Consider the following 25,627-nt stretch of genomic DNA (forward strand, 5'->3'; position numbering starts at 1 on the left):
CAATCCGTCTCCTCTTTGACTTCTCAAACTGTGCATCTCCATCCTGCCTATCTGTACTTAATGTATTCCAGTCACTCCCTCCCATCCCTCCCACAAATTGAAGAATGACTTACTACAAATATATTTAAAATGCGTAAATTCATTGGAGCATTACTGCTTCTTGGGTGCACTAACACAAAACTCATCCAAATTTTGTGGTTTTATTGAAGAAAGTGAAGTGAAAGTGAGAAAGGCTTAATAAGAATGCTGCCTTTTCAAACTAGAATACTAGAATAGTTCAGACTTATGACATATGATTAAAACCTTTGTACCTTGTAGCAAGTGACTACAAGTTTTTTCGTGATCATGCCCCAGTTTCTTTAGGGATAAAGAAAGACTGTATTGTTCCGCACAGATTTGTTCTTTACACTTTTTGACCTAATCCACACAATATTTTGAGTCACTCAGTAGCACTGGGGATGCTCTTACACCCGGTTAAACATTATATAGTTTTTGCAAGTTGTATTCCCTTCTCCAGCAATGATGGGAAATCCTCATTTGCAACCACAAGGGTTAAAATTACGTGGTGTGCTCTGTGGAAAACAAACTGGAGGTAGATTGTTGTTCAAAAGGTGCAGAAATTACATTCCACATCATGTGATCTTAAAGCAGGCTCCAGATGAGGCAATGCTAGCAGTGTTCATAGCCTTTTTTTTTTCCTCCCCCATAAATTCATGTCCATGTTCAGCAGAAGCAGTACACTGACATATGCTCTGGCTCAGTGCTTATCAGCTGTAGCCTGCTGTTCTCAGCAATGAAATTAGTGTATTACAGTTGGCTAAAATGCCACACTTCTGACTGCAACACAGACAAAGCCATCCATGACAAAGAGCTCTTTACTAAGAGCCTAAAATGTACTCTGTGAGCAAGAAAGCTCACAGGCTCCTAGCCATTCAAGAAAGCAGAAACGAAGAGCAATGTTGTAAGATTGCTAAATCAATACTTTTTAGCAACAGCTTAAACCTGATTCAGAAAATGAAACAAAACAAAACCCTGGCAGGACAAGATATGAGAGTACTACGAGAAACAGTAAAGGGGATGAAGACACTGCATCAGCAAGACTGAAGGTCAGGCTTTTTCAAGGTGCCACTCAGGCCAACACTTCCCTGATGACAAACCTCTTATCCAGCAGATTACCTGGCTGACTACACCAGGCACCACAAGCTCGTCAGTACCTCAAGTAGTAGCATGGTTGTCCCCACTCATTGCCATGCATATGAGCAATAAATGGCTTCATATTCCTAAAGCGTGACTGTGGTTTTGTCTTCAAGTCTCTGTGCTTGGTAAAAAGCTATTGAAATAAACGTAACCAAAAGATCTTAGGTTACACAGCCACACTCATCTCAAATCTTGGCTCACTTTTATTTGCGTATTTTACCAAACTATACGTTCCCACTCACAATACTCTCTTAGGCAATATTCTGTCCCTCATAATTAATACAGACTTTCCTGCCTGTGCCTCATCTTAGCCCCCTTCCCCATTTTTTTCAAGCCTTTAGTGGTTTGAAATATCACATGGATGATTCCTTCAGTCATGCCTCCTACAAGGACAGTTTCATATTTTTGATACTTTTAACCTGTAGGCTTGTTCACATTCTATCTCAAGGTTTTCCTCACTGTTTTCAGCAAACCTAGCAAGCCGGTGTTAGAAGTAACTCAGAATTCATGTTTGCTTATTTAAATGCCTGAAACATTTGATGGATTTCAAGAAAAGTAAAATTTAATCTTATAAGCACAGCAAAGCACAGCAAATGGTAGCAGGAAAGTGACAAAAGTGATCCAACTTTACAAGAGTTGTGATTTATTACACAGAAAATACTGAAGTCCGATTTAGAACAACAACAACAAAAAGTTAACAATGATCAACGTTGACTTCCAAGCTATCTCAGAAAAGCTTTTTCCGAATGCTAGATCTAGCTGTGGGTCAACAACAACAAACCCAAATCCCAGGCTGCTCAGAACACAGCAAAATACTGGGGCTACTTAGATGCGAGCTCTAACATACCACTCTTGCTAGCAGACCCACAAAGACTCATGCAAGCATTTGCACACTCCCTCAGGGAAATTAATTCAGTTTCCAGGATGAGGACTGAGCTTTGCACCTTTCCATGTAGAGAGGATGGGACAACATTTTGGCTGATTATCTGACAAAGATTGGGGTCTGTTTTTTGTAAACCACCACCTTTTCTGGGAATTGTAATGAAATGTTTACATTGTTTTGAAGCAGCCACTGAGATACATTAACCAACCCACAATGGAACAAATAATCAAACCTGTAACAAGTTTCCTAACGGCAACACAATAAACAGTCTTTCTGCTTTCCTACAATTATTAATTATTCTCAAGTTACTCAAAATAAGAGACATCTGGAACAAATGTTTACATAGCACAGAAATGAAAACAAAGGGAAATAAAATCAAATGTCTTGAGTGTTTTCTTCTCTTAAAAACATGGATATAATTGCTCATTAAAGTGAGAATCCTGACCTTTCATTCAGAACACTGTTACAGCATATGTGCCATTTTGACCATGAGCTGCAGGCCTCTGAATCCATCAGTTATCCAAAAGATAAGAATGTGCCCAAGGGCCTTGCTGAATAATAATGTTATGACACCGTAGACCCTAGTACAGGTCAACTACTACTTTTGCTACAAGCTTTAGGGGAACTTACCCTTCTCTGTTTGAGTCATGGAATCCCTCTTTCCACAAATCCCTAGTAAAATGTGTAGGCTGAAATGCAGCTGAAGAGTTCCTACCTAATGGTTGCTCTACATTTGTCACCTGGACATTTGTGGGGGTAGATGTGTAAGAACAACACCAAAACTCACGGTTCGGTGATGTATCCACTGACTGTGGCCATACTCCAGGGTTCCTCCCAGCTCCCGGGTCAGCTGACTTTTGTCAATATAGCCGTGCAGATCAGAGACGGAATTTAACATGATGATCTGAAACAAATGCAAACACAGCGGACTGAGAGAAATAACGAGCCCTTTCAATCATTGTTCTTAGGATCCATTTTCTTACTCTAAACAGTCTCCCTACTACTCAACCTGCTTAATGAAAGCAAAAGCATCTTCTGGTAAGCAGTATTACCTTTTGGCTACCACTGTAAATCTTGCACCACAAGTGGTTACACAAATAACATACTTAATTAGGCCCTGTTGTTCTACCAGCTAGAAAATACACCATGACTTCAGCACCAGAAAAACAAGATGTTGAGAACAAATAACTAGAAATTTTAAGCCTTTGACTTTAATATGTTAAATGTATTATTTTGTCCTGCAGTTTGAAGAAAGGACAACTGGCTATGCCTGTTAGCACACATTAATTCCAATGGAGCATGTTAAGCATGCTGTAGACAGGGAGATGAGCCCAGCTGTGTGGAAGGCATATATTTCAGGTTGAATAAGGGCTCTAAGAAAAGCCTTGAAACAAGCCTGGACAGGCTTTTGGTTGATCTTTTTTTTTTTTTTTACAGAATCATCCTAGAATAATTCAGGTTGTCTCTAGAATAACTTCTTTTCAAAGCTAGGTCAGATATGAGATCAAACCAGGTTGCTCAGGACTTTATCCAGCTGGGTCTTAAAAACCTCCAAAGACTGAGACTGTGCAGTCTCTTTGGGCAGTCTGTTCAACTGCCTGATTATCCCCATGGTGAAAATGATGTTTCTTATATCAAGTTAGTACTGCCTTTGTTCGCTTTGTCAGCTCTCTCTTGTCCTCCTGTCATACACCACCTGGATGCTCTCAGTAACCTGCTTAGAGGGATTGGAAAGCTGCAATCACACTATGTTAACCCTCACCAAGCCTTTCCTTTTCCAAACTATACAACCCCAGCTCTTTTATTATCTTCTTATAGAGGAGATGCTCCAGGCCCTGGCCTGCTTGATGGCCCTTCACTGAGCTCACTCCAGATTAACAACTTTCTTGTTACCAAAACTAGCTGCAGATGCAACCTAATGAGAACCAACTAAAGGGGGACAATCATTGGTCTCTATCTACTGGCTATGCTCCTGCTAATGCTGATATTGTAAATAAAGGATGCTGATAGCTTGTGTTGCTGCCATCGCACACTACTGCCTCACGTACGACTCGCTGTCTACCAAGTCCCCAGGTCCTGCAGCAGAGCTGCTCCCCAGGCAGCTGCTCAATCCAGTGGTGATTTCACCCAGAATATCTACTTTATTGAACATATTTGCAGTCTGATAGCTCAGATAAACTCCTTAACAAATGCACATCATGTTCTTGAAGCTACTTTTTAATGCTCCTGTTCAAGCCTTTTCAAGGGTGCCAAATAGATACGGCCACTCTCAGTAACTTCATCTGCTCTGAAATTGAGCTATATATGCCCAGATTTATTTACTTATTTTTAGGATGGGCTGCAAACTCAGCCAAGAGGCCCCTACAGAGATCATGGCAGACCCCAGAGAACTTAGGAGACCCCTAGCACAGCACTAAGCAATTTATTACAGCATCAGGCAGATGTAGGCAGCATATATATAAGGCTATCTGCAGGTATGTGGGAAGGAGGCATAAAGCACATCATGCTCTTAGTTTTTCTAGGACTGGTCTCTAAAAGCTATGTGGACATACCAAAGATGGCTCAAATTTTGAATGTCCAAAAAGACCCTCAACTAAACTCATCTTGATTTTTCTACCTGTAGGAAAGGTATGCTAATATTTAATACTTAATGCAGTGCCTGATCCCTGCCTACAATTAACTCCTCTTCCAACAGTGATAGTTTAAAATTGGATTTGAAATGCCACTCTGTCATGCAATAAATTGCTAAAAGTAGAGAAGATGCTGAATTGCTAGAAAATGCTATTTCTTGATGTTCTCCTTTTGTAGGCTGCAGTTTCTGGTACAACAGTTGCTATGGTAACACATTCTGGCTTACTAAGTACAGGAACATCCAATTTTAAAGTGATATAAAATGAAAAGATTTTGTTTTGTAATCAAACACATATTTTAACATCAATTTTGCATATTAATCACCAAAATGCCACCCCTGCCAAACTACAGTCAGTGTGAAAAATTAACCCACAGTAACAAAGCGAATGTTCATGGCTTCTTTTCTGTATGCACTGTAATAAACAGTCTGCTGTGTCCTACTACAGCAGAAGCAGGAAGTGCATGAACTTCAAACCTAGGTACTGACAAAGGTAGAAATTGTTGGAGCGCAATCATGGGTCTTTTGCAAAACGATTTAAAACCACAAGCAAAATCCCAAACAATCATATGAAATCACTCCAGTAAAGTCATTGTGGAACACAGCGTGAGTCAGTTCCAGGACGAAATACCAGCAATAATCATCATTCATGTTTATTTATAAAACACTTTGAAACCACAGGCAAGCGTGCAGCTGGGAACAACTCCAAAAAGAGCTATCATAGTATAATGTAAAACTCTTTCAGGATTGGTAACCTTCTTCAGATCACATTCTCATCAACCTGAACGTATGCCAAGTATATAGAAAAAGCAGTAAAAAGCATGCTTTGAATCTTGAAGGGGTGGAGATCATGAAAAGCATTAAAAATAAGCAATGCCATGTAGGCTCTTAACAGGGCACTACGAGATTGTCAGCAGTCCATAGCGCAGTAGTAGCCCTAGCCTTTCACTTCTCTTTAGTGCTCACCACTAGTGTACTCTTGTCACTGGAGCAAGATCTACCTCTGCCTACATCGGGGGAACAGCTCCACCGAGTTAAGATGTCACTGCTTAACCTGAGTTACATTCTGTAGCTGGACTGATCCTTCACATGGGAACATGTCCATTAAAATCCTGTGAGGCATTCACCGGGAATTAACTCTTTGGCATTCCTTCAATTGATAGTAGATAATCCCACAAACACAATTTAAACAAACCATTGTTACACATACAAATAGGTTCTGCTTTTTCCCTGCATATATCTATCACTGGAATGAAATAAAAAATAACTTATCTGATCCAGACAATGGAGTCAGTTGTAAATGTGCCTACGTGCCTCTCAAAGCTTGTTTGATCTCATTCTGTTTTCTGTTTAGGTTTTGTTGACCTTGTATACACCACACAGACCAAATCACAGCCCCAGTTGCCACTTGTAATCAAATTTTAATTATTGGGTCATGAGAAGATGCAGACACCTAAGGCACTGCAGGCATGCAGATAAGAACACATGGACAAAAAAAATGTATGCTTACCGGTACCTTCATTTTAAAGTCATCTCGATAGAGTTTAATGCCAATGTCAGCGATTGTCCTTTGGATAAAGCGGGAGGGCCGCAGGACAAACACCAGCTGCAGGTTTCCTGGAAATGCTCCCTGCAAAAACCATAAAATTATTAGAAGGCAAAACTCTGCCTTGTAGGGAAGCCAAGGCAATTTTCAGCCAAGTGTTTCCTAAAGGGGGTAAACCAGGGAGGACATTGAAACTTGGCCAGTCCAGCTGCTAATGATATCAGCTGTCCATTCTGCACAACTCCAATGTCAGTATCCAAAGCCAATGGAAATACTGTGGATTTTACTGCCCAGCCATATATTGCTTTCTGGAAGGGATTTAGCACAGACCTCTGAAGTTTCTGCACTAGTACCTTCACCCTTCCTCCTCTCAGGTCTGAAACACAGCAAGCCTCCTTTGCACTAACACACCTTAGGTCTCCCTATAACCCCCCCACCCTTTTTTTTTTTTTAACCTACAAAACTGGCTACCCATGTTGGACTTGGTGAAAGAAGCAGGTGGCACAAATGAATTTCCCAGACTGACCTGCCTTCTCACTCTGGAAAGGTTTTAATCTTTTTAATCTCATTTGTTTTTCCTACGTGCAGGCACTCAACACATTCAGCAGTCATAGTCCTGTCTGCAACACCTAGCCTACACCTCTCACACACTCCTCTCCTCTGTGCTCATCAGCGTTAAAAGAAGAAGAACAAGAAGACGGCAGCTAAAGAGAACTAAGAATGAAAAACAATTATCTAAAACTCTTGAAGTAATTTAAAGTAACCTTGGTTGTCCCTTCATCCTAAACCTCTAAGCACTTGCTCCTCACACAGCACATGTTCACTTAAAAGATGTATAAAAACAGCTGCTTTTATTAGTATTAGTATTAGTATTTTTTTCAGAAAAAGTGCCTGAACTCCCACTTTCACAAATGAGATACAATGAGCTATTAATAGTTTCTGAGATCACTTACTACCACACAAACACAAATCCACTGGGATCTGTTTAGTTCACAGACAGGCCATGTAGTCACCCCTCACAATGCACAGAAAGGATCCTCTGTTAGACTCTTCTGGAAACAACTTCATATTACTAGAATTCATACTGCAGTCAACCAGCACATGAGGAATTTGTCCTAAATTCAGCAGTAAACAAGGCTGTGTTTTCTGTTACTGCAGCTTCCTTTCTCTCATGAGAAACTCATGAGTTTCGGGACAGGATAGAATCTGTATCCATAGCCAAAAAATAGAAACTAAAAATGAGTACATGAGACTGTATCCTGTGTAAAAGGCACATCAGATAATTTTGCTTTCTAGAAGGTAAATAACAAAAGCATGTACTTACTGCTATCCGTGTCAGGGATGCCTTGACTGCACTCCATTTGTCCCGTCGTCTGTCTATGATGATGATGAACCCGATGCTGGCAGCCTCCAGACTGCAAAACAGATTAAATAAATCTGTTGGGTTACATGAAGATACTCCCATTCCAACGAAGTGTACAGCAGCAAAACTCAGCCTCCATCGGATCACCCTCCAAGCCCATTACAAAAGTGCAATGTACAGTGGAAAGAATGAATATTTGGCAGAAATTCACTTTAATACAAAAGCCAGGATTTTTTCTCGTCCTAGCATAAGGCTACCAGCTTACACAAAACATGAATATTTTATTTGCTGAATCTCTCAGCTGCTATGCTACTTTGCTGCCAAATCTAGGTGATACAAATAATTCAGGATCACAAATTACATTGTGCTATACTGAAGGCAAAAATGTCAGACCTTGCTTTTTCTCCAAATTAATTCAAGTTATTAGACACCCCCTTCAGCCTTCATACATAATAAATAAATAAATAAATAAATAAATGAATGAATCCAGTATGCTATATATTTTCTGAAGATTTTTGGAAAAAAGATTCAGAGGAAGGCACCGAAAAAAATTGTGTATTGCAGATTGTTACAGAAAGGGTGTGAGAAAGTAGTTACAAAAATCTAAATCTGTGGGTTTCTTAAACTACCCACAAATTTGCGTTGCTTTTTTTTTTAATTAAACTGCATCTGCTGACTGAGACCAAAAATTTCTTTGGAGGTCTAGTGAGCATGAAAGGCCCGGGCAACTCACCTTCAGCACCCAGAATACCATGTAGCACCTCTGCGGACAGGCTTCCTCTCCTGCCTTGACAATGGATGTTGCTGCATCATAAATAGGGTGCCAGGAATTCTCAAATGTTTAGCTAACTCTTTAAAGCAAGAGGATTGAAAGCCTCAGGTGAAAACAGCAAAAGTTGGGGTAAACTTGCCCAGAGTTTGGGAATTCAAAAGGAGCACAAAGCAATATGTCATTTTCCCCCTTTGCTCATGTAATACATGTGCAAAAAATATTCTTTTGTTTAATGATTTGCCAAAAAACATTTAGGTAACTATAGAAAGTAACTTAAATGAAAACCACTGAAAGGGTTGTGAGGTACTGTTACAGGCTGTCCAGGAAATAGTTGAGTCACTGTCCCTGGAGGTCTTCAAAAAACATGTAGATGTAAAGCTCAGTGGCATGGTTTGATGGTGGGCTTGGCAGTGCTAGGTTAAAGGTTGGACCAGATGATCTCAGAGGTCTTTTCCAGCCTAAACAATTCTATGATTCTATAAAGAAAACAAATGCTAGAGATTGTAGGGTGCAAATGCATTTAAGAAAGACAGGTGAATTTAAATTTAAGGGAGACAGAAGAAATGGGAAAAAGGTTTTTTGGTTCCTTATTCCCATTTAATACCTGCTGGGATATCATCCCACACCAGGCAAAAGGCTGGGGTGGTGCGAATCCCCGATCCTCAGCATCGGGGCTGCATCCCTCTGGTCATGGTGCTCTGCTGATCCCTGTGCTAGCAACAACAGCCCCGGTTTCTCCCTTTACTGAACATGAACACCCCAAAAGGCAGAGAAGCCATGGAGAAGCTGTCAGATAGAAACACCCAGCTCCATGGCCTAGAGAACAGAAGACCAGTCAGTCAACACTGCCTGCTGTCTGACCATCGAGTCCACAGAAATTTGGCTTGTTAAAGACAGGATCATACTCACAAATACTTGAAAACTCTCATACAACCTATCCACCAGTACTAATCTATAAAAAAAAGTTTTCAAATATTTGATACCAGTAACACTGACATTTGTCACAATCCAGATCTCCCCAGAACAGTCCCAGCACACTCCCTGGCCTCCTGTTGAGGCACAAACTCTTTAGTTTAGTTCTTCCACCAGCAGTTCATGAAACGCCCGCAGAAATGGCTAATCACAAGATGCATACCCCACGTGAGTTTCTTTGCTCTTATAAGGAATACTGATACTGATCTAACTATCTGGTTAACCAGAGCCAAATTCTAAAAATGCGAATCGTGATCAGTTATTCCAAGAGAACAATGTTATGGTTCAAAATTCATGTTACGTGGAGTGTATTATTCTATCTGTTCTGTTATTTAGAACAAAGTTAAATAGAGAGACTTGTGGTGAATTAAGTTGATGTAATTCTGTTTTCAACAGCTACAGGTTTAGATAACCTTGGAAAAAGCTGGCTCTTTACTAGGCTTGATACAGTTTTGACAGCCATGCCAATTTTTGTGAACCATGTTAAAGCAGGAGGGAAATGGCAATGTAAGAGGGCGATTTTGAATGAATCACATGGCTCACCAAAATACGACCTCTGCTCTAAGGAAACAGAGAATGTATTATTGCAATCAACATCCAGTTAGGTCTTCATAGCTCAGACTCAGAATCAATTTTCAGCTTCTGAATATCACTCACACAATAACTGGATACACAAATCAAGTTCGAATCTGATGCAACTCCATTAAAACCAGCAATTTATAATAAAATGACCAACAGAGTAGACATGTTTAGCTGAAGTTAACAAAATGCTGACGTTAGTCTAAAGAAAAATATTATTTGCCTAATATCAAATTAATAAATATGAGAAAAAGCTGTTCTTTGTAAAATTTATGATGTAGCTAAACCACAAGTAATTCTATCCATAAGCACCACATTCACACAAGCTGCCTGCACATAGAAATTGCCCTGTTTTGCCCATCTGCCTGAGAGACTGGCTAAAAGCTTTCTAAAAGGAGCGCACACGGAAGACTGGAGGCCTAAAGGAATCCAGAGTCAGACCCTTACAATCACACCTTGGTAAGCAAGCTGCAAAGGAAGTAACTGACATGATGGCATCTGCCAAAGGCAACAAGTACAACCGTGGTTTAAACAAACACAAAAGTGGTTGTGCCAAGCAAAACTTGCCTCTGTGCTTCAGAACTAACTCTTAAGTCCCGTCTTTAAAAGTTCCTCAGACATGCAGAGAAGAAATCGCTTAAATGAAGGACTTTCCCTGTTTTCTCCAGTATATCTGCATGATCTAGCGCTTAATTTTTTTCAAATGTTCTTCTGCCACAGGGGGTTGTAACAGCACAAATGCATCCAGGCATCAGATGCAGTAACAAAAAATAAATTCATGGATAATAGGAATGAGGGCTTATGAAATATAGATTCAGACAAGAAAATACAAGAGAGAAGCAGCAAAGGAATTTTCTCATGAAATTGGGCTTGGCGAGAACAGTCATGGGGGAGGGCTGGGAATAATGCACATATGGGAATAGAAATATTGCTCATCAGTTGCCACCGCAAATCACACGGCATCGCAGGCCAGTTAAAGAGACAGACTGGGAAAGGGAAAGTGGAAATGGATACTGATACACTGGAGTTATACTTGGATTGAAATAGAGAAAAGAGCAAAGCAGAGCAGAACTCCACTTAGTGTGCAGCCCAGCCCACACTTCTCTCCCATGGGAGACCAAGCAGAATAACCCTGGTTAGCAAAGACCAAGCCTGCCAACCAGCTGGGCTTGGCCCACGGGGCTCAGGGGGAAGGCACGGGTCAGAATGCACAAAAGATATTACACAAACAGTGCAGGTACAACCCTAGCTGAGCATGAGTATGAAGAGCAGGCCAAGGCATGAGATTTGAGAGATTTGTTTAGGTAAAATGAGAACCGGGCCACGAAGCAAACAATTCTGGTAGCTATTACAGTATGTACTACCTCCAACACTGAACTTAGTGCACTGTCTGAGATGAAACACGTGAAAAAATGGAGAATAAAAAACTTTTAAAATAATACAATCTGAAGGAGGAAGAGCAGAAAGAGAAGGTGAGAAAACCACATGTTGCTAAAAAGCAATGCAGCCAAGCAGATCTCTAAAGAAAATGTGAGGGAACGGGCACATCACTCAGAATCATGTGGCAGACTAGGCAAAGGCAAGCAGTAAAGACACCGTTCACAGATATGTCTTCATAAATCTTGACTGCTATGGGCTAGTGGATGCAACACAAATTGGATCTTAACATGAGAGCTACTTTTGGACAACAGAAAATGGGCCTGCAACCCTGGCACAAAGCTAGACCTGAGCTTCTGTAACGTTATTCCGCACATTTCATCTTGATGTTCAGGATGGTATCAACTGTTTTCACTGAGCTAAGCCAATGGTATCTCTCTCCTCTCTCTCTCTCTCTTTTTTTTTTTTTTTTTTATGACTAGGCGAGGCTGATTTAAGACCTAAATTTAGCCAGGGAAACAGAGAAAGTGTCAGTAAGTGACCTTGTTTCAGTCAGCATACCAAAAGGAAAGGCCATTCCGAGGTCTGAATGTCATTTGGCACTACAGGACGTGCGCAGGCAAACAGCCATGGGAAGAGGCCAGGCCAAAATGACTGCATCAGTGCAAGCAGACGTTCAGCTGAGAAGCCCCACTTGCATGTGTGTGTCCAGAGAAAGGGAGTTCATTTAAAAACAAGCACACAATCAGTGTTTTATCAGTACTGTAATATCTCTACCCTTGTTACGGATGTGTGCAGAGATTTCTCCAGTTCTCTGAACAGAGAGATTTGAAGAGAATCGTGCACAGCAGATAAACATCAAGCTTGCCTCCAAATCTAATTCTTGCCTAGACATGGCTAGCAGGCAAATTCCCTCTCCCTCAATGAAATGTGTGCAGTCAGAGCTCCATCCTCAGCTCTGAATTCAGGTTAGCCCTTGAACACTGATTTGAGGAGGCCAGGAGACTCTGAATTTGTTAACCTTTTAGGAAGAAGAGAAGGGCACCTATTCACCAAAGTAGTTCATCCATGTCAGCTGAAAGAGAAGGGAATTCTGGCTATGGAATACAGTGAGCAAAAAAGGGCTTTCTGCAGGTATCTATTGTAAGCATGCACACACAGAGGAATGCATTTGCAAATACAATGCTAACTAACATTTGGGCATGTCTATGTATGTAGGTCCCTTTTGTGGGACACTCATGACCACATGTTGAAGCAGATGGAAAATTAAGCAGATTGTGGAAGTCTTACTGGGCTGAACTTCTGCCTTGGAAAGTAGTTTATGTTTTAAAACACAGAAGTGCAGGGATTGCTTAGAGCTCACCCCACAATACTGCATTACACCACAGCTGATAAAGCACATTTGCTTGGTAACTTCAAAGATGAGATAATGCTTGTGCATCTAAATAACACCACTTGTTATCTACCTCTGTGTTTTCAATGTTTTGTCATATGGGCAGAGAAGACCAGTTGTTCCAGAGGGACTTAGAAAGTTACTAACTTGCTGAATGATGTCATCTGCAATCACAGACCTCTGCACAACAAGCACAAACTTTATTCTGCAGGATACACAGAAACAAACACTACAAACGACAGATGTTCTCTCTATATTTGTCTGAAAAAATGATACTGATTTGTCTGGTTCACTGAGCTATGAGCAAAGAAGTATTTTCTATGCTAAACTGGGTGAACTGCTTTTCAAATGATACTTCATGTTACCAGATTCATGGCAATATCCCTTGTAACTCCACAAGAGTTGGAGATTATTCTCTTCTCTTAGTCTCTTTGATACTTAGACATTCTCCTAGAAAATAAAATAAAATGTGAACTACTAGCAGCAAATAACTGGAAAGCTATCATAGTACACACTGTACAGTACTACTGAAAAAAATAACAAACGCAGTCCCTTTACTGCTTGCTGAGATGTAGGAAGGATACACTCTTTTTGCAAGGATCAACCAACTGCAGATTAACAAAGATCTGCTGCACCCAAACAGATGCACTACTTATGCAAACAAAGATTTTACTTCATATAATTATGTCATAAATCACAACCAAAGCTTGTCGCTCAGGTTCTTCTCCTTCTAAATTAATACCTTTGTCCCTCAGCTTCTACACAAAGGTTGGCAAGTTTCATAGCAATTCAAGAAGTGCAGAGTCAATCTCTCTAAAAGCACTGCAACAAAGTCTAGAAAAATCCTTGGATAACTCATATCTTGATGGCGAGATCTATGATTGAAACAGAGTCAAACCAACGTGCTGGTATGCAGTAAATGTAGGTTCAAATTCCAGCCTGTCACTGGCCTTGAACAGGTTGTTTAAATCAAGCTGAACAATTTCCTCAATACAAGCTTTGGCGAACTTGTCTGTAGCGGAAGATACTACTTACACGTACCTCATCTTCTGTAAAACTGGCATATCAGAGCTGTCATGACTTCCTAAGCTCTGAGATTTAATTCGTCACTCATTGCTCTGGTGTTCCTCAGGAGGAGGCTGAAGAATCATAAAATCTTTCTGCCCATCATGTTGACAATGTAATGTACTAGCTCTCCAACATTACCTTAAATCACCCACCAGCATACCAAATACAAAGAATCGCCAAACTAGCTTTGCGTTTTTCTCAACTATTATTGCTGTTTTATTAACCCTGAAGCTGGTCATCCTCCCAGTCCTGAAGCTAGTGAAGAAATACAGAAGAGTTTCTCCTTGAAGAACAAAGGCCCTACAGAGCAGAGGGAAACAATGAAGCCGTTAAACTCACAGTGTGTGGTTTCTCTCAGCTTGCTTTGGCAACTCTATATGGGGAATACATGTAGGTGGAGCTGGAAAACTTCTTACCTAAACTTGAAGGAGGCACGTTTTCCCCTCGTTATCCTCTAAGCACCTTTATACATGAGACCACAGGAAAAAATAAATCGCTGCTGTGCTTCTACCTAGCACAAACAGCCATGGTCCAGAGACAGGATCAGGGGACTGAAAAAATATTAAGCTCTTTTTGGATAAACAAAAAGTAATTCAGCAGCCATGCCTTAGCCTATTTCCTCAGAGCAGTGGAAGTGAGTTTGTTTCACTCCACTTACACAGCTGCAGGCAAACAGCAAGGGAAACATCCTAGCTGTAGAGCAATCTCCCAGTAAACAAAGCACCAGAAAGCACAACGTGCTTGCCAGAACCCTGTCAACAAGGCACTCACCTCTCTTTCCCACCCTGCTTCAGTGATTTGCTAGTAGCTGTTCCACGAGAGCAATCTCTCTCTTATTTTTCATTCCTTAAAACAGTTTCTTAAAAACAGTACAAAAATAACTGTACTGTAACATTTCTCAGAGGTAAGGCTAGTCTATAGCATACACAGACCAGGATCCTACACTTCCCACAGCCTAACCAACTGCATCAGCCTTTTACTTTGTTGCTAATTTTCTTTTCAGACATCCAAGAACCCAGTTCCCCCTCTTTTTACAATGCAGCAACAGACGATGCTTAGATACTATGGTTTTATTTGGTATCAATAAATACCTCAGGCTGCTGCTTAGACCTCAAGGAGAAGACAGAAAAATCAAAGTATGGAAGTGCAATTCGCCAAATGTTTATCTATGGGCAGAGACCAGGGGACACAGTTCAGCTATCACAGAAGACAAAGAGGAGTCTTTCTACTGACTTTAAATGACGTTAGAAGCAAAAAGCACAAGATGATATATGGTTTACAAAGTTACAATCCTCCTGATAACAGCTTTCCTGATAACATGCAAAGCGCATTTGATAATCTATAATGTGCAACTCATAACAGGAAGGCTGCTATGTATTCTCACTGAGCTGCTGACATCAATAGCATCGTGGCAAATGCCTGTTCCAGCCCCAGACTGCATGGATCTTCTTAGTTTGTCTTGTTTCTGAGGACACAACCCACACACTGCCCTCAGCTTGTGTGACACATCCACAAACAATCCAATTACAAGGTCACGGATCCTCATTCCTAAGAAGGTTTACCAGCTTTCTTGAGTCTGGTCTGTCTGACCTCTGGTGAGCTTAGAGCATGCTGTCTGCACTTATGACTTCCCTCATCTGCCTATATAGCCTATGCAGTTCCAGCCCTGGAAAGATCTGGTTTGTGGGGCATCATGAAATAAATGGTACATTTATATGACAATTTTTTCACTTTCCCCTTGGGGCAGAGGGAAAGGGATTCTCACAAAGACAAAATTGACAAAATACATTTCCACTAAGATTAGGTATTAATAACTGTTCAAGCAAAGCTAGTCTGTCCAGTCAGAGCTTGGTATGCTTCTTGGGAAGTGTTAGAAACAGATACAACTCTCCACTTGTCATATCCAGTGCCCCTGAGAGTTATCACAAATAGCCCGTCTTAGCTCCCTTTTGATCTGCTCCCTTCACTGTCACTCTCCAGATCTACACACCTCTCCCATCCAGTTAAAGCCCTGAAAACCTGTCCTGTGTGAAGCTTTCTTCTTCTTTCCCATGCAAATAATGCAAGTGGTACCTCGGGCCCTCTGCACATAGGAAAGTTTCACACCAGCTGGATGGATACAGAATCACTGGTACATCCAGGTAGCACCACTAAAAGCAGTGAGACACTGAGGAAGGAAGGGTCTGATGGAAATAAACAGATATTTGTACTTAGGCTCACCTGGGAATGCTGGTTAGATATGTGACCACGTTCAGAAAATCCTCATCGGGTATGTCACTGAATCCTGCAAATTCTGGGAAGGTAATAATGGGTGCTCCATCCTTCCCTCTTCCTCCTGTGAAAGAAAGGTTGTAAATAGATTAGAGGGTGATTTTATACCTTGGGACAGACTGGTCGATATTCAGTTGAATGGGAAACACTGGTATATCCCTCACGGAAAAGCACACATAACCTGTATACATGGCATAAAGGAGCTCTGTAATCATCCAAAAGTGTTCAACGCCAGGGTGGATGGGGCTTTGGGCAACCTGGTCGGGTGGAAGTTCTTGCCTATGGCAGAGGGGTTGGCACTAGATGATCTTTAAGGTCCTTTCCAACCCAAACCATTCTATGATTCTATGATCTTCCCTTTTGATACTCTAACTCGCTGTAGCTTCATTACCCCAATGCACCAAACTGATTTCAAATTATGAACAGAGCACGGCCTCCACGTTGGCCTGGGATGAAGGCGAATGGTGCCTGGCATACTGACCTCGGGGCACTCCAGCTGCACTACCTGCCAGCAGCACTGATGTGCAATATGCTGTCAGGCCAATCTAGTCAGACTTCCCCTTGACCCAGACCGTTTGCTGTAGCCTAGAGACCAGCAACTAAAGACCAGGCCAGCACTCAGTCAGGATGGTTTGTTACAGATACTTAGTGACATCTTCTGGACGTGAGCAGCAACAGCCAGGAACACAAACGGGATGCTTGGCTGCTCTGTCTCTTCTTGCAGCGTTGCAGGCACTACCAGGTATTTAATACATGATTCCTGGGCACCATGCTTTCCCATTCATGTATTTCAGAAACGTGAAGATGCTCTTTATATGTGGGAAATGTAGCTACCTGGACTAATCTGGGTTGAAGCAGCAATATTTGCCTCTGAAGGACGAGATAAAGATTTCCCTAGATGTTCTCCTTTAAGCACCTGATAGTTTACCTGCAGTCATAGTCAAGATTTGTCTGATCTACAAGTTTCACATGGCACTTCTTATGTCCTTTGTTTCCCTTTTATATTCTCTTTCTGTTACATCCACATTCATACTTGTGTTCCTCTTCTCTGTCCCCTTTTTGCTGAATTAGATAAGGCAGGTTGATGAGGCACTGTAAGTACGTGGGTGTGTATTTTTGTCACAGAATCCTCTATAAGAAGCCATCCAAGGAATGGATGCAGGCAGACAGAAAGCTTTCTTCTTCCCTTCACCCCTGGCAAGAAACCTAGCAGAACACACAGCAGCAGCTTCAGACTGAGCATTTGACTAAAAGGCTGGATTAACATCTCTTGGGCTCCTCCTCATTGCCTGAGATGGAGGTAGAACTTACTGCTACAGAAGAATGCTCAAAAGGCTCTTGAATACATAAATCTTGTATTTCAAATAAAGATAAGAAACTCACTTTTAGGGTGAAGTTTGGTGTAGATTTGTGAAGCAGAATTGTTAAATATTATGACAGTGAGAAAAAAAGGAATGCCCAAACTGTTGGGCAGCAAGTAATAATGAAAATGTTAGAATGTGTTGTTCATGTCCACATCTGAACCTGAAGCAGTAATTGGGTTACAAGGGAAAACAATCCATATCTGTTATCCACGTATCCATCTATTTAGCAAGGTAACAAGAGTGGATGTTAAGGTATAGAGTGGAAGCTACTTATATACCCAGGGTGTCTAGAAAGCTCTCTTGTCTTTACAAGAGCAGTTCCATGCATCTACATGTTAATGCCATTTTTTTTCCCTGACTCTAAACCAAAATTTGCTGCAGTATGCAAATTTCTGCAGAACTGACAGGCTGCAGCCCCATGTCTTTCCCCAGACCATCACCCTTACCTTCTAGGGAGTTGTCACAAGATGTCTTCTGATCCTTAAAATACTTGACTGGCTCCTCAATGCCTTGGCAGGGCAGAGGGCACAAACTAAAAACCAACGGGGACAGCCTTCAATCAGTTCCACAGACATTAGGTCGAAGTGCAAGGAATTTCACCCCAAAGACTCTCTGAATAGTCACTGACCCTGCTGGGATTGTGCCTGAAGCCCATGCTCCTGGGCATCACTAGTGGAGAAAAAAGGACTGTTTGCTGACCAGAACATTTTATAATTCATTATAAGTAAGGCAGACAAGGACAGAATGTGCTCCAACAGCTCCAGTGAAGGACAAAAGAAAATAAAAGAAGAAAAAAAAAACACTTTCAGAACAAGGTTAAAAAAAGAAAAAGACATTATAAGTAGAAAGTAAAGGAAGAGGAGGGAGACTACAAAGGAGTGCTGAGCAAAGTGAGACGTGAGCAGGGAACAAAGCTTAGGAGAGTTACATTAGGGCTAGCCAGGGCACGTCCGCTCTATTCAGTGCTGTCTGTGCAGAAAGATAAGGGGGGCAAGGACTGCCAGGAGCAAAGTTGCTTGATGGAAAGCCAAAGCAACAAGAGGCACAAGCTGAGCTAAAGGGCTGCATGTGGAGGAGTGAGGTATAAGGACTTGAGTTCAGTGCAGTCTAGAGGAGAAAGAAAGATACACTGAAAGAGAGAGCTCATGAGCATAGCCAGGCCTGGCAGCTGTCTCCATGCGATGCACAGACCTCTGCCTCGCCAGCTTGCAGCTCCTCCAGGCTCCATTAGATGCCACCCTGCAGCACTCTTCGAGCTCTCAGCCACCTCCAACACCTTCTGGCAGCCCCAAACGCTGGCTTCAGGCCAGGGAAAGAGCAGCTGGTAGCAGTGGCTCTTGCAAGCAGCAGCCATCAGAGTTGGAGGCTCAGCTGGCAGGAACGGGAGGCTCGGGGCTATCCTCCAGCTGCATTCACGCCAGGCTCACCTCTGACCCTGCCTCAGGGCAGCCAGGCCATCCTCTGGCAGCTGCCCACAGGTCACTGCTGCTCACCCAGTGACACCCACGCTGCTGTCACAGCTAGCTTGAGCTTTGTGTGCACAGGAAACTCACCCAGATTTCGTCTGCCATCTCCTGACGCAGAGCTGAGCTCCCCGCCCAGCCTCCAAACACAACGCGATGCCACCCATCAGCTCCAGCAGTTTCCTACCAGAGGTCCAGCTCCTTTCTGTTTTCACACCCTGCAGACAGCCAGGATCCTCCCTCAAATCCAGCCCAAATTCATTGTATTAAAGGGCCGTGCTGGTCCCTATTCCCAGCCCACTGTTGCTTGGGGAAGGGCATGCTGATGGTAAGCCTTGACATGCGATCAGAGGTAGGTTGTCAGTAAGCAGTTAACTCATTCCCATTCAGGGTCACACAGAAGTGGGTGAAACCCAACAACTTAGAGCACTCGAGGCAGGCAACATCAGCAGGAGTTGGAAAAGCAAGAGGCAGAGCTGCCTGGAAAAAGGCAAGGATGAAGTGGAAAAGATTACAGCATGCTTGACCTCCTGCCAGATTTGCCACTCAAAAAATCAGCATCCCTTCTCTCCTCTTCCAGAGCACTTTCCTTATTTTCCACCCCAGCATCTCGCTCAGCTTTTCCTCTTCTCTTGTGGCCTAAGGGCAAAGGGACAGGAAGAGCCCAGGTGACAGGACAGAAGTACACAGTTAATGTGGAAGGGAAAGAAAAGCAGGAGAGATGGCACAAACAGCTTTGGGGAGTGCAGGGCATGGCAACAGGACCTTGGCTCACTCTCACGTGTGCCAGTTCCCCAGGGCTCAGGGGCACAACACAGGAACAACTACAAGGTGCTATCAGATATTTTTCATGTTCTTAAGCCAAATTAATTTATCACAGGACACAGTGACAGATCTTTCAGCTGCCAGTACAGCCCAGCTAGCTGTTACAAACAGGGCTGGAATTTGGCTGTTGCCATAAAATAGGTGAAGCGTTTCAGGGGAACGCTTATTCAGGGGAATATGCATGACAGATAATAGGATATCACAGCAGAGAAAGTTTAATTTTGCTTTGCAGTGTGAAAGGTGTGATTGACAAATGAGGTGTGAGGGCTGTATTCTGAGAGCTCACGCAGCTGGAGCTGCGTGCTGGTAGGACTGATGTAAAAGCAGCAAGCATTTACAACTGCAAGCCAAATTCCTGGACACAGTTGGGATCCTAGGAAGTCAATGACTCCCCATTTCTAATCCACCTATGCTTCCTGCCCAAGCACCAGAGCCACGGTTTAGATGCTGAGGTGATACATTCAAGTCCCATTCCACATCAAGCAGCTCTTCTTGTAACACGAGCAGCTAGACATGTAAAATAATATCTAGTAATATCAGATATCAGCAAATATGCTGAATCCTTTGGGAAAACAAAACCAGGCTACCAGCAGAAGTTCCAGAAGTTTGTCTGCAATTTTACAGTGCACACCTTGCCGCCTGCCCCAGACACCAACTCATCAGATAGTATTGGAAAGTTTTCTTTCAAATTTTGCTGACGTGCAGGCAAACTGCTGGTGTCTGCCCACATGCAGAGAGCTCCCTTAGTCATAGCAGAGCCGAGCACAGTTCATCTTGTGGGTCAGACAGATGAAGGATTCGGTCATACCTTGGCTGAAGTTTCCCTGCCTTGGTTAGGTTTGGCTTTTTCCATGCTCTGGAATAGCTTTTATTTTGTTTCTCCATGTTGATTAAGGGCTATGAATGCTGAATTTCTCATTAAAGTTGAATCACACTTCCTGGGCTTAGGTTTTTCCACAATCTCCAAATTGTCCTTTCAGCAGGGTCAGGCCAGGTTTTCCAAAAGGCTCAGTTCAAGCAGGAAGCAGATGGCCAAATGCCCTCCAGGCTTCAGAAATTAAATAAACTGGCTTCACAGTCAGTTACCATTTTCAGATATAGTCTCCAATGCACTGAAGTGCGTTGGCTTAGGAAGAGCAGAACAAAAGGAAAATGAATCTCTGCTAACACATTTCGTGACAGTTCGTCTAATAAATTCATGATTTAGTAACAGGATCTTTTATTGCTGCATCTGGCAGATTGGGTTCTTTGACAGAGTAATTTGAGAGAAGAACAGGTTGTGAAGGTGCAGATAAAAAGAGAGAAGGCATGAGCAGTTGCAAAAGCAGGTTGGTACAGTGGGTTATTAGTCTATCAGTGGGACAGGAACAGTATCTTACCAGTATCTCTTCATTCTTCAGTAAAAATTGGTTCATGTTAGAATAGGCAGCTTCTCAGTACCACCTATCCTTGTAATCTAGTTCTCTTAAGAGCTACAGGAAACACAAACATAGCTGCGTATGTGTGCAAAGCACTCCTGTGTTGTCACAGCTGTAATCCCATAATTAGGAGCTCAGTCGTCAGGGAAAGGAAAGAGGCAGCGGTGGTTTCAAAACTAGAATTTAACCACAAGAGCCAGCATTCCCGCTAGATCTCACAAGCTAAGCAAGGTGACATCAGCGCACAGAAAGGAGATGACGAAAGTCAACTGCATGATTAAGGAGCTCATCACATTGCACTTCAGCCTTTTCCATGACCACAGCAGTTCAAGAAAGCCTTGGAAGCATTTCCCTATTCTTGGCATGAACAGTACAGCCTTGGAGAGTTGGGTAGCTAGAGAACCAGGACATGCAGGAGGCTGCCAGTGTCTAATTCATTATAACTAGACCGTGTCAAATGCTAAACTTATTAGCTGGCTACGTAATTCCCATGAGGTGGTCCTGAGACTACAAGACAGTCAGATCCTCTTCTGAGAAGTTTTAGCACAGCAATAGTAAAGTGTTTCTAGTGAGTCATGTCCAGAGAAAACAAAGAGCCTTAGATTTCAATTGTTCCACTCTTTTCTGCTTTACTGCACAGAAATATCATGATTGCATTGCCTCTGACCTCAGATGATTAGCTGATCTAAATCTACCCTTTTTTATTTTAAAACCATTCTCTCATCACCACACTCTGGCAGAGTCCGTCTCCAGCTTTCCTGTAGGTACCCTATAGGTACTGAAAGGTCACTATAAGGTCTCCCCAAAGCCTTCTCTTCACCAAGCTGAACAGCCCCAGCTCTCTCAGCCTGTTTGCAGAGAAGTGCTCCAGCCTTCTGACCATCATCATGGACCTCCTCTGGACTTGTTGTAATACATCCGTGTCCTTGTGCTGAGGGACAAAAAATTGCTCTTGCCAGTGAAGACTGAAGCAAAAAAGTCATTGAGTACTCAAAAGGAGTTGAACAGTGATTAGTCTTTCCCATTTCCTTCCTTGTATTTAGAACATTTTTAAAGTCAGTTAGCACTAACAAAAGGGATTCGAGAACTGCTTCATTTATGCTATGCCTAAATGAGAACAGATTTCAGATTTGACAACAGGCCCCAGATTAGGGGATTGTCATCTCCCACTCAGTCATTTTTGCAGTTAAGCAACTAGCACAAATGGGAAGGGGCTCACAGCTTTTCCTGACAAGCCAAAAGGGAACACTGCAACATTACTCCACAAAAATTGTCTTAGCATAGATGCTATATTATTATTTCTTCGTTACCCTGCACTGAACACAATGGTGGAATGCATACTTTAAAAGACAAAGATGCAGCAAGGATTGGGCTTGCTGAGCTGACCATTTGCAGAGCCAGGTCTGTGTACTCTCTGCACTGCACATCCAATGGTCCTCTCCATCAAGTAGGGGAGGGACAGGCTGTCCAAGAATACCTTACTGTGACCATCTAAGTGTTTTGTGCAAACTAATGATACCTCACTGTGTCTCTACAGGGAAGAAGGAAAGAAAATTCTTAGTTTCCTTATTTGCAGAACAGACAGAAAGAGACAAAAGATGTTGCCAGAGGCCACAAAGTCTACAGCAGAAGCCACTCTAGGACCAAGACAAGGATTTCTCTTCTGTTAAATATGTTAAATATTTCTTTTCTGTTAAAATATGTTAAATAATTTGGCAAATATTTCAGTATCAACTATTTCTTTTGGGCAGGAACTGCGTCACTTTGTGCAATTGCAAAGTTCAGGCAAACAAAAGAATATGGTATAATCAAATCTTTAAAAGATTAGAACCTTACACTATAGAAATGAATCATTTCTAAAACAAAGGCAGATGAGGAAGAGGGGGAGGTCATGAATAACTCCCTGATAAACCAGAACTTTTCCCATAAACAACAAGCTTGGACATTGTGGAAATATATGTACTGAAAGTTTTATTTAATTTCTTACCATTGTGGAGAACACAGAAAATTCAATCGCCTTAAGAAAAACAAGCACAGCAAGCTGGCACTTATCAGTTCCATGCACTGTGAGGGTCTGATTATAACGGCCCTTTTCACTGGCAATATAAAAATGCTTTTGCAACTGCTGTGCAGAGCTGAAGAGTGACAGTCAGCACGACACATTCCAGCACATTTCCAAGAGAATCCCAGAACGTAATTACTAGAAAATTCTTACCTGACAAGATAGCAAACTGCCTGTGAAGCTGTTCTATTATATCCACTGCAACCAGCGGTCGTATCTCCTGCTGCATGATTTCATCTGTGTAAGGAAAGCAGAAATCTTCAATGAGTTAATAAAACCTTAATGGTAAGTTTTACATCCTCCAAGAACCCAGCAAAATGAAGATGACACTCAAATAGTCTAGCTTGACTGTTGGTGCAGATATGGTATGACTGTCATGGATAAGTTCACAATTCTTACAGTCTCACCTTCAGCCTACTTACTGTTCTATTGCCATTTGATTTCAGAGCATTTCATAAACCAGCTCCAATAGACTTGCCGGAGTTCGTCACAGATTTGCTCAAGCTGACAGACTGTCCCTTACTAATTTATGTTCCATATTAAGCTACTGAATATGGGCCACCATGTAAAGCAGCTTTTCAGTCTTTCAAAAGGTAAAGTCTATTTCAGATAGAGAGCTACATCCCACTCCGAACTCCCTGGTCTCTTCTTAAGGACTTTGTGTAACCAACCAACCCAGAACAGTTTCCTTTGCTGATGCTTTTTCCGCTACAAGCGAGTATACAGTAAAAGGAGGAAATAAGGGGCTGTGAAGCTTTCTTCACATGAAAACAAAGCCTGTTCTTTTTAAGCAAGCACTAACAAATTAAAAATAGCTTGACAAGCAGCTGGAGAGAAATAATGAGGATATTTGCACATGTGTAGTTTCTGTGTGATCTATACAGTGTCCAGCAAGTATAATCTGCATTGAGCTACTTTGATGTCTCTCAGTAGCAGGTACTTACTGGAACAGGTAACTCTTCTCCCTGCTCTTCAGCACAGTCTAGACAAGCAACATTTTTTACTCGGGAATATCTGCTATCTTAACTGGCAGTATCCAGGTTTATGTTGCAATAGTACCTGTTACAACTGGGCCTTCAGCCACTTTACTGCTGCAGATAACAGCCAGTCCTGGCTTTGTAGAGCTGCCTCCGTACTAAGCTGTCTGAAACACCCGGGCAACAGGTGGAAGGAAGGAAGGAGGACACAGATCAATCAGAGAGCAGACTAAAGGCAAATTGCTGCTGTGTTTAAGCATCAAGATCTTCACTGATGTGAAGGCATGCACTGACATACTTTGGGGAACCTGGTTTAAAATACACCATCCAGAAAGAGACAGGGAGGTCAGAAAGGTTAGAAATTGCTTCTCCTGCATCCTAGTCTATCGCCCAAAATACTGTCACTATCCTACTTTCAGACATCCATTCTGATCCTTTCCAGAACTAGGAATTTAGTTTAAAATTACATACAGTGTGGATCTTTGTGTCCATTCCCTAATTCTTCGGACTCATACAACTTTCAAACATTTCATTAATGTCGAGAAGTAACTGGGGAGGAAGTGTCATTGCCTTCTCCTAGGCAGAGGGTGAGACCACATGAAGAGAAGCGGTATAGATGTGGGGTGATATACTAAACAAGGAAGTAATTGCAAGAAATAGGAAAAAAAATCTCAAGGGAGTGGATTCTACAAGTCATCTCTTGGAACTAAAGAGGGGAAAAGTCAGACTGAAATGAGTTATGTTTTTAATGTGGTATCCTCATTTCCATCCTGTTTATGCAGCATATTGTCAGCTCTTGCGGTTCTTACAGGTGGCTAAGAGCAACTGGAAGAGCAGAGTAATGAATCAGAGTTAATGGGCCTCATTTCAGTAATGTTCTGAGCTTCTCAAAGGAAAGTGCACTGAGCAGGAAGGGATAGATTTATTAACTATATGGTGGCAGCATAGATAGATCAGCCAACAGCCACAAAAACACACCATCTTCTAAGAAAACAAACAAGCAAAGCAAACAAAATAACAGTAACTCATTAAGTTTTTCCTTTTTTTTTTTTACTCTGTTGTTTCCCTCACAGGTCCTACTCTGGACATGCTTGGAGTTTAAGGAAAGGCAAAACAAAACCTTTAAATATACAAGGTTATTTATTACGAAGCCAAGAACACTACGAGCCAGATTTCTCCACTAGCTGCTTAAGAACAGCACGATGATGGCTGTGTTTAGAGTCAGATAAATATGACACCCAAGGAACCCCTAACAAAAAGGGCCTGTAACGTATGAATGCAGTTCTCGAGAGGTACTGACAAGTGTCTCCAGATCTTTGGCCGCAGAGCTCTGTTACCCTTTGCGCATTCTACTTGAAATGCTCCTGAATCACTGCAGTAGTAACGGAGCCGTCTTTGTCAGAGCACAAGTTGGCAGCAAGATGGAGGCAGACGAGAAGAGGGTTGTTAAGACTAAATACAAAAAATA

General features: G+C 42.0%; 1 protein-coding gene across 5 annotated transcripts in view; it reads right to left on the reverse strand.

Moving 5' to 3' along the window:
* MCF2L2 (MCF.2 cell line derived transforming sequence-like 2) overlaps window positions 1–25,627 on the reverse strand; it is a 158,511-nt gene that overhangs the window by 98,590 nt on the left and 34,294 nt on the right. For 4 of the 5 annotated variants that reach the window (XM_038183877.2, XM_038183878.2, XM_038183875.2 and 1 more), the window contains 5 exons: window positions 23,336–23,419; window positions 16,000–16,114; window positions 7,580–7,670; window positions 6,220–6,339; window positions 2,868–2,984 (listed from right to left, as the gene is read on the reverse strand). In XM_038183877.2, coding sequence (XP_038039805.1) covers window positions 2,868–2,984; window positions 6,220–6,339; window positions 7,580–7,670; window positions 16,000–16,114; window positions 23,336–23,419 — 527 coding nt within the window. Of the gene's footprint in view, window positions 1–2,867; window positions 2,985–6,219; window positions 6,340–7,579; window positions 7,671–15,999; window positions 16,115–23,335; window positions 23,420–23,604; window positions 23,841–25,627 lie in introns of those variants that run through there. The other variant, XM_038183880.2, reaches the window with a different exon arrangement.

The sequence above is a fragment of the Anas platyrhynchos genome, chromosome 9, assembly GCF_047663525.1.
Source record: "Anas platyrhynchos isolate ZD024472 breed Pekin duck chromosome 9, IASCAAS_PekinDuck_T2T, whole genome shotgun sequence".
Lineage (NCBI taxonomy): Eukaryota > Metazoa > Chordata > Aves > Anseriformes > Anatidae > Anas > Anas platyrhynchos.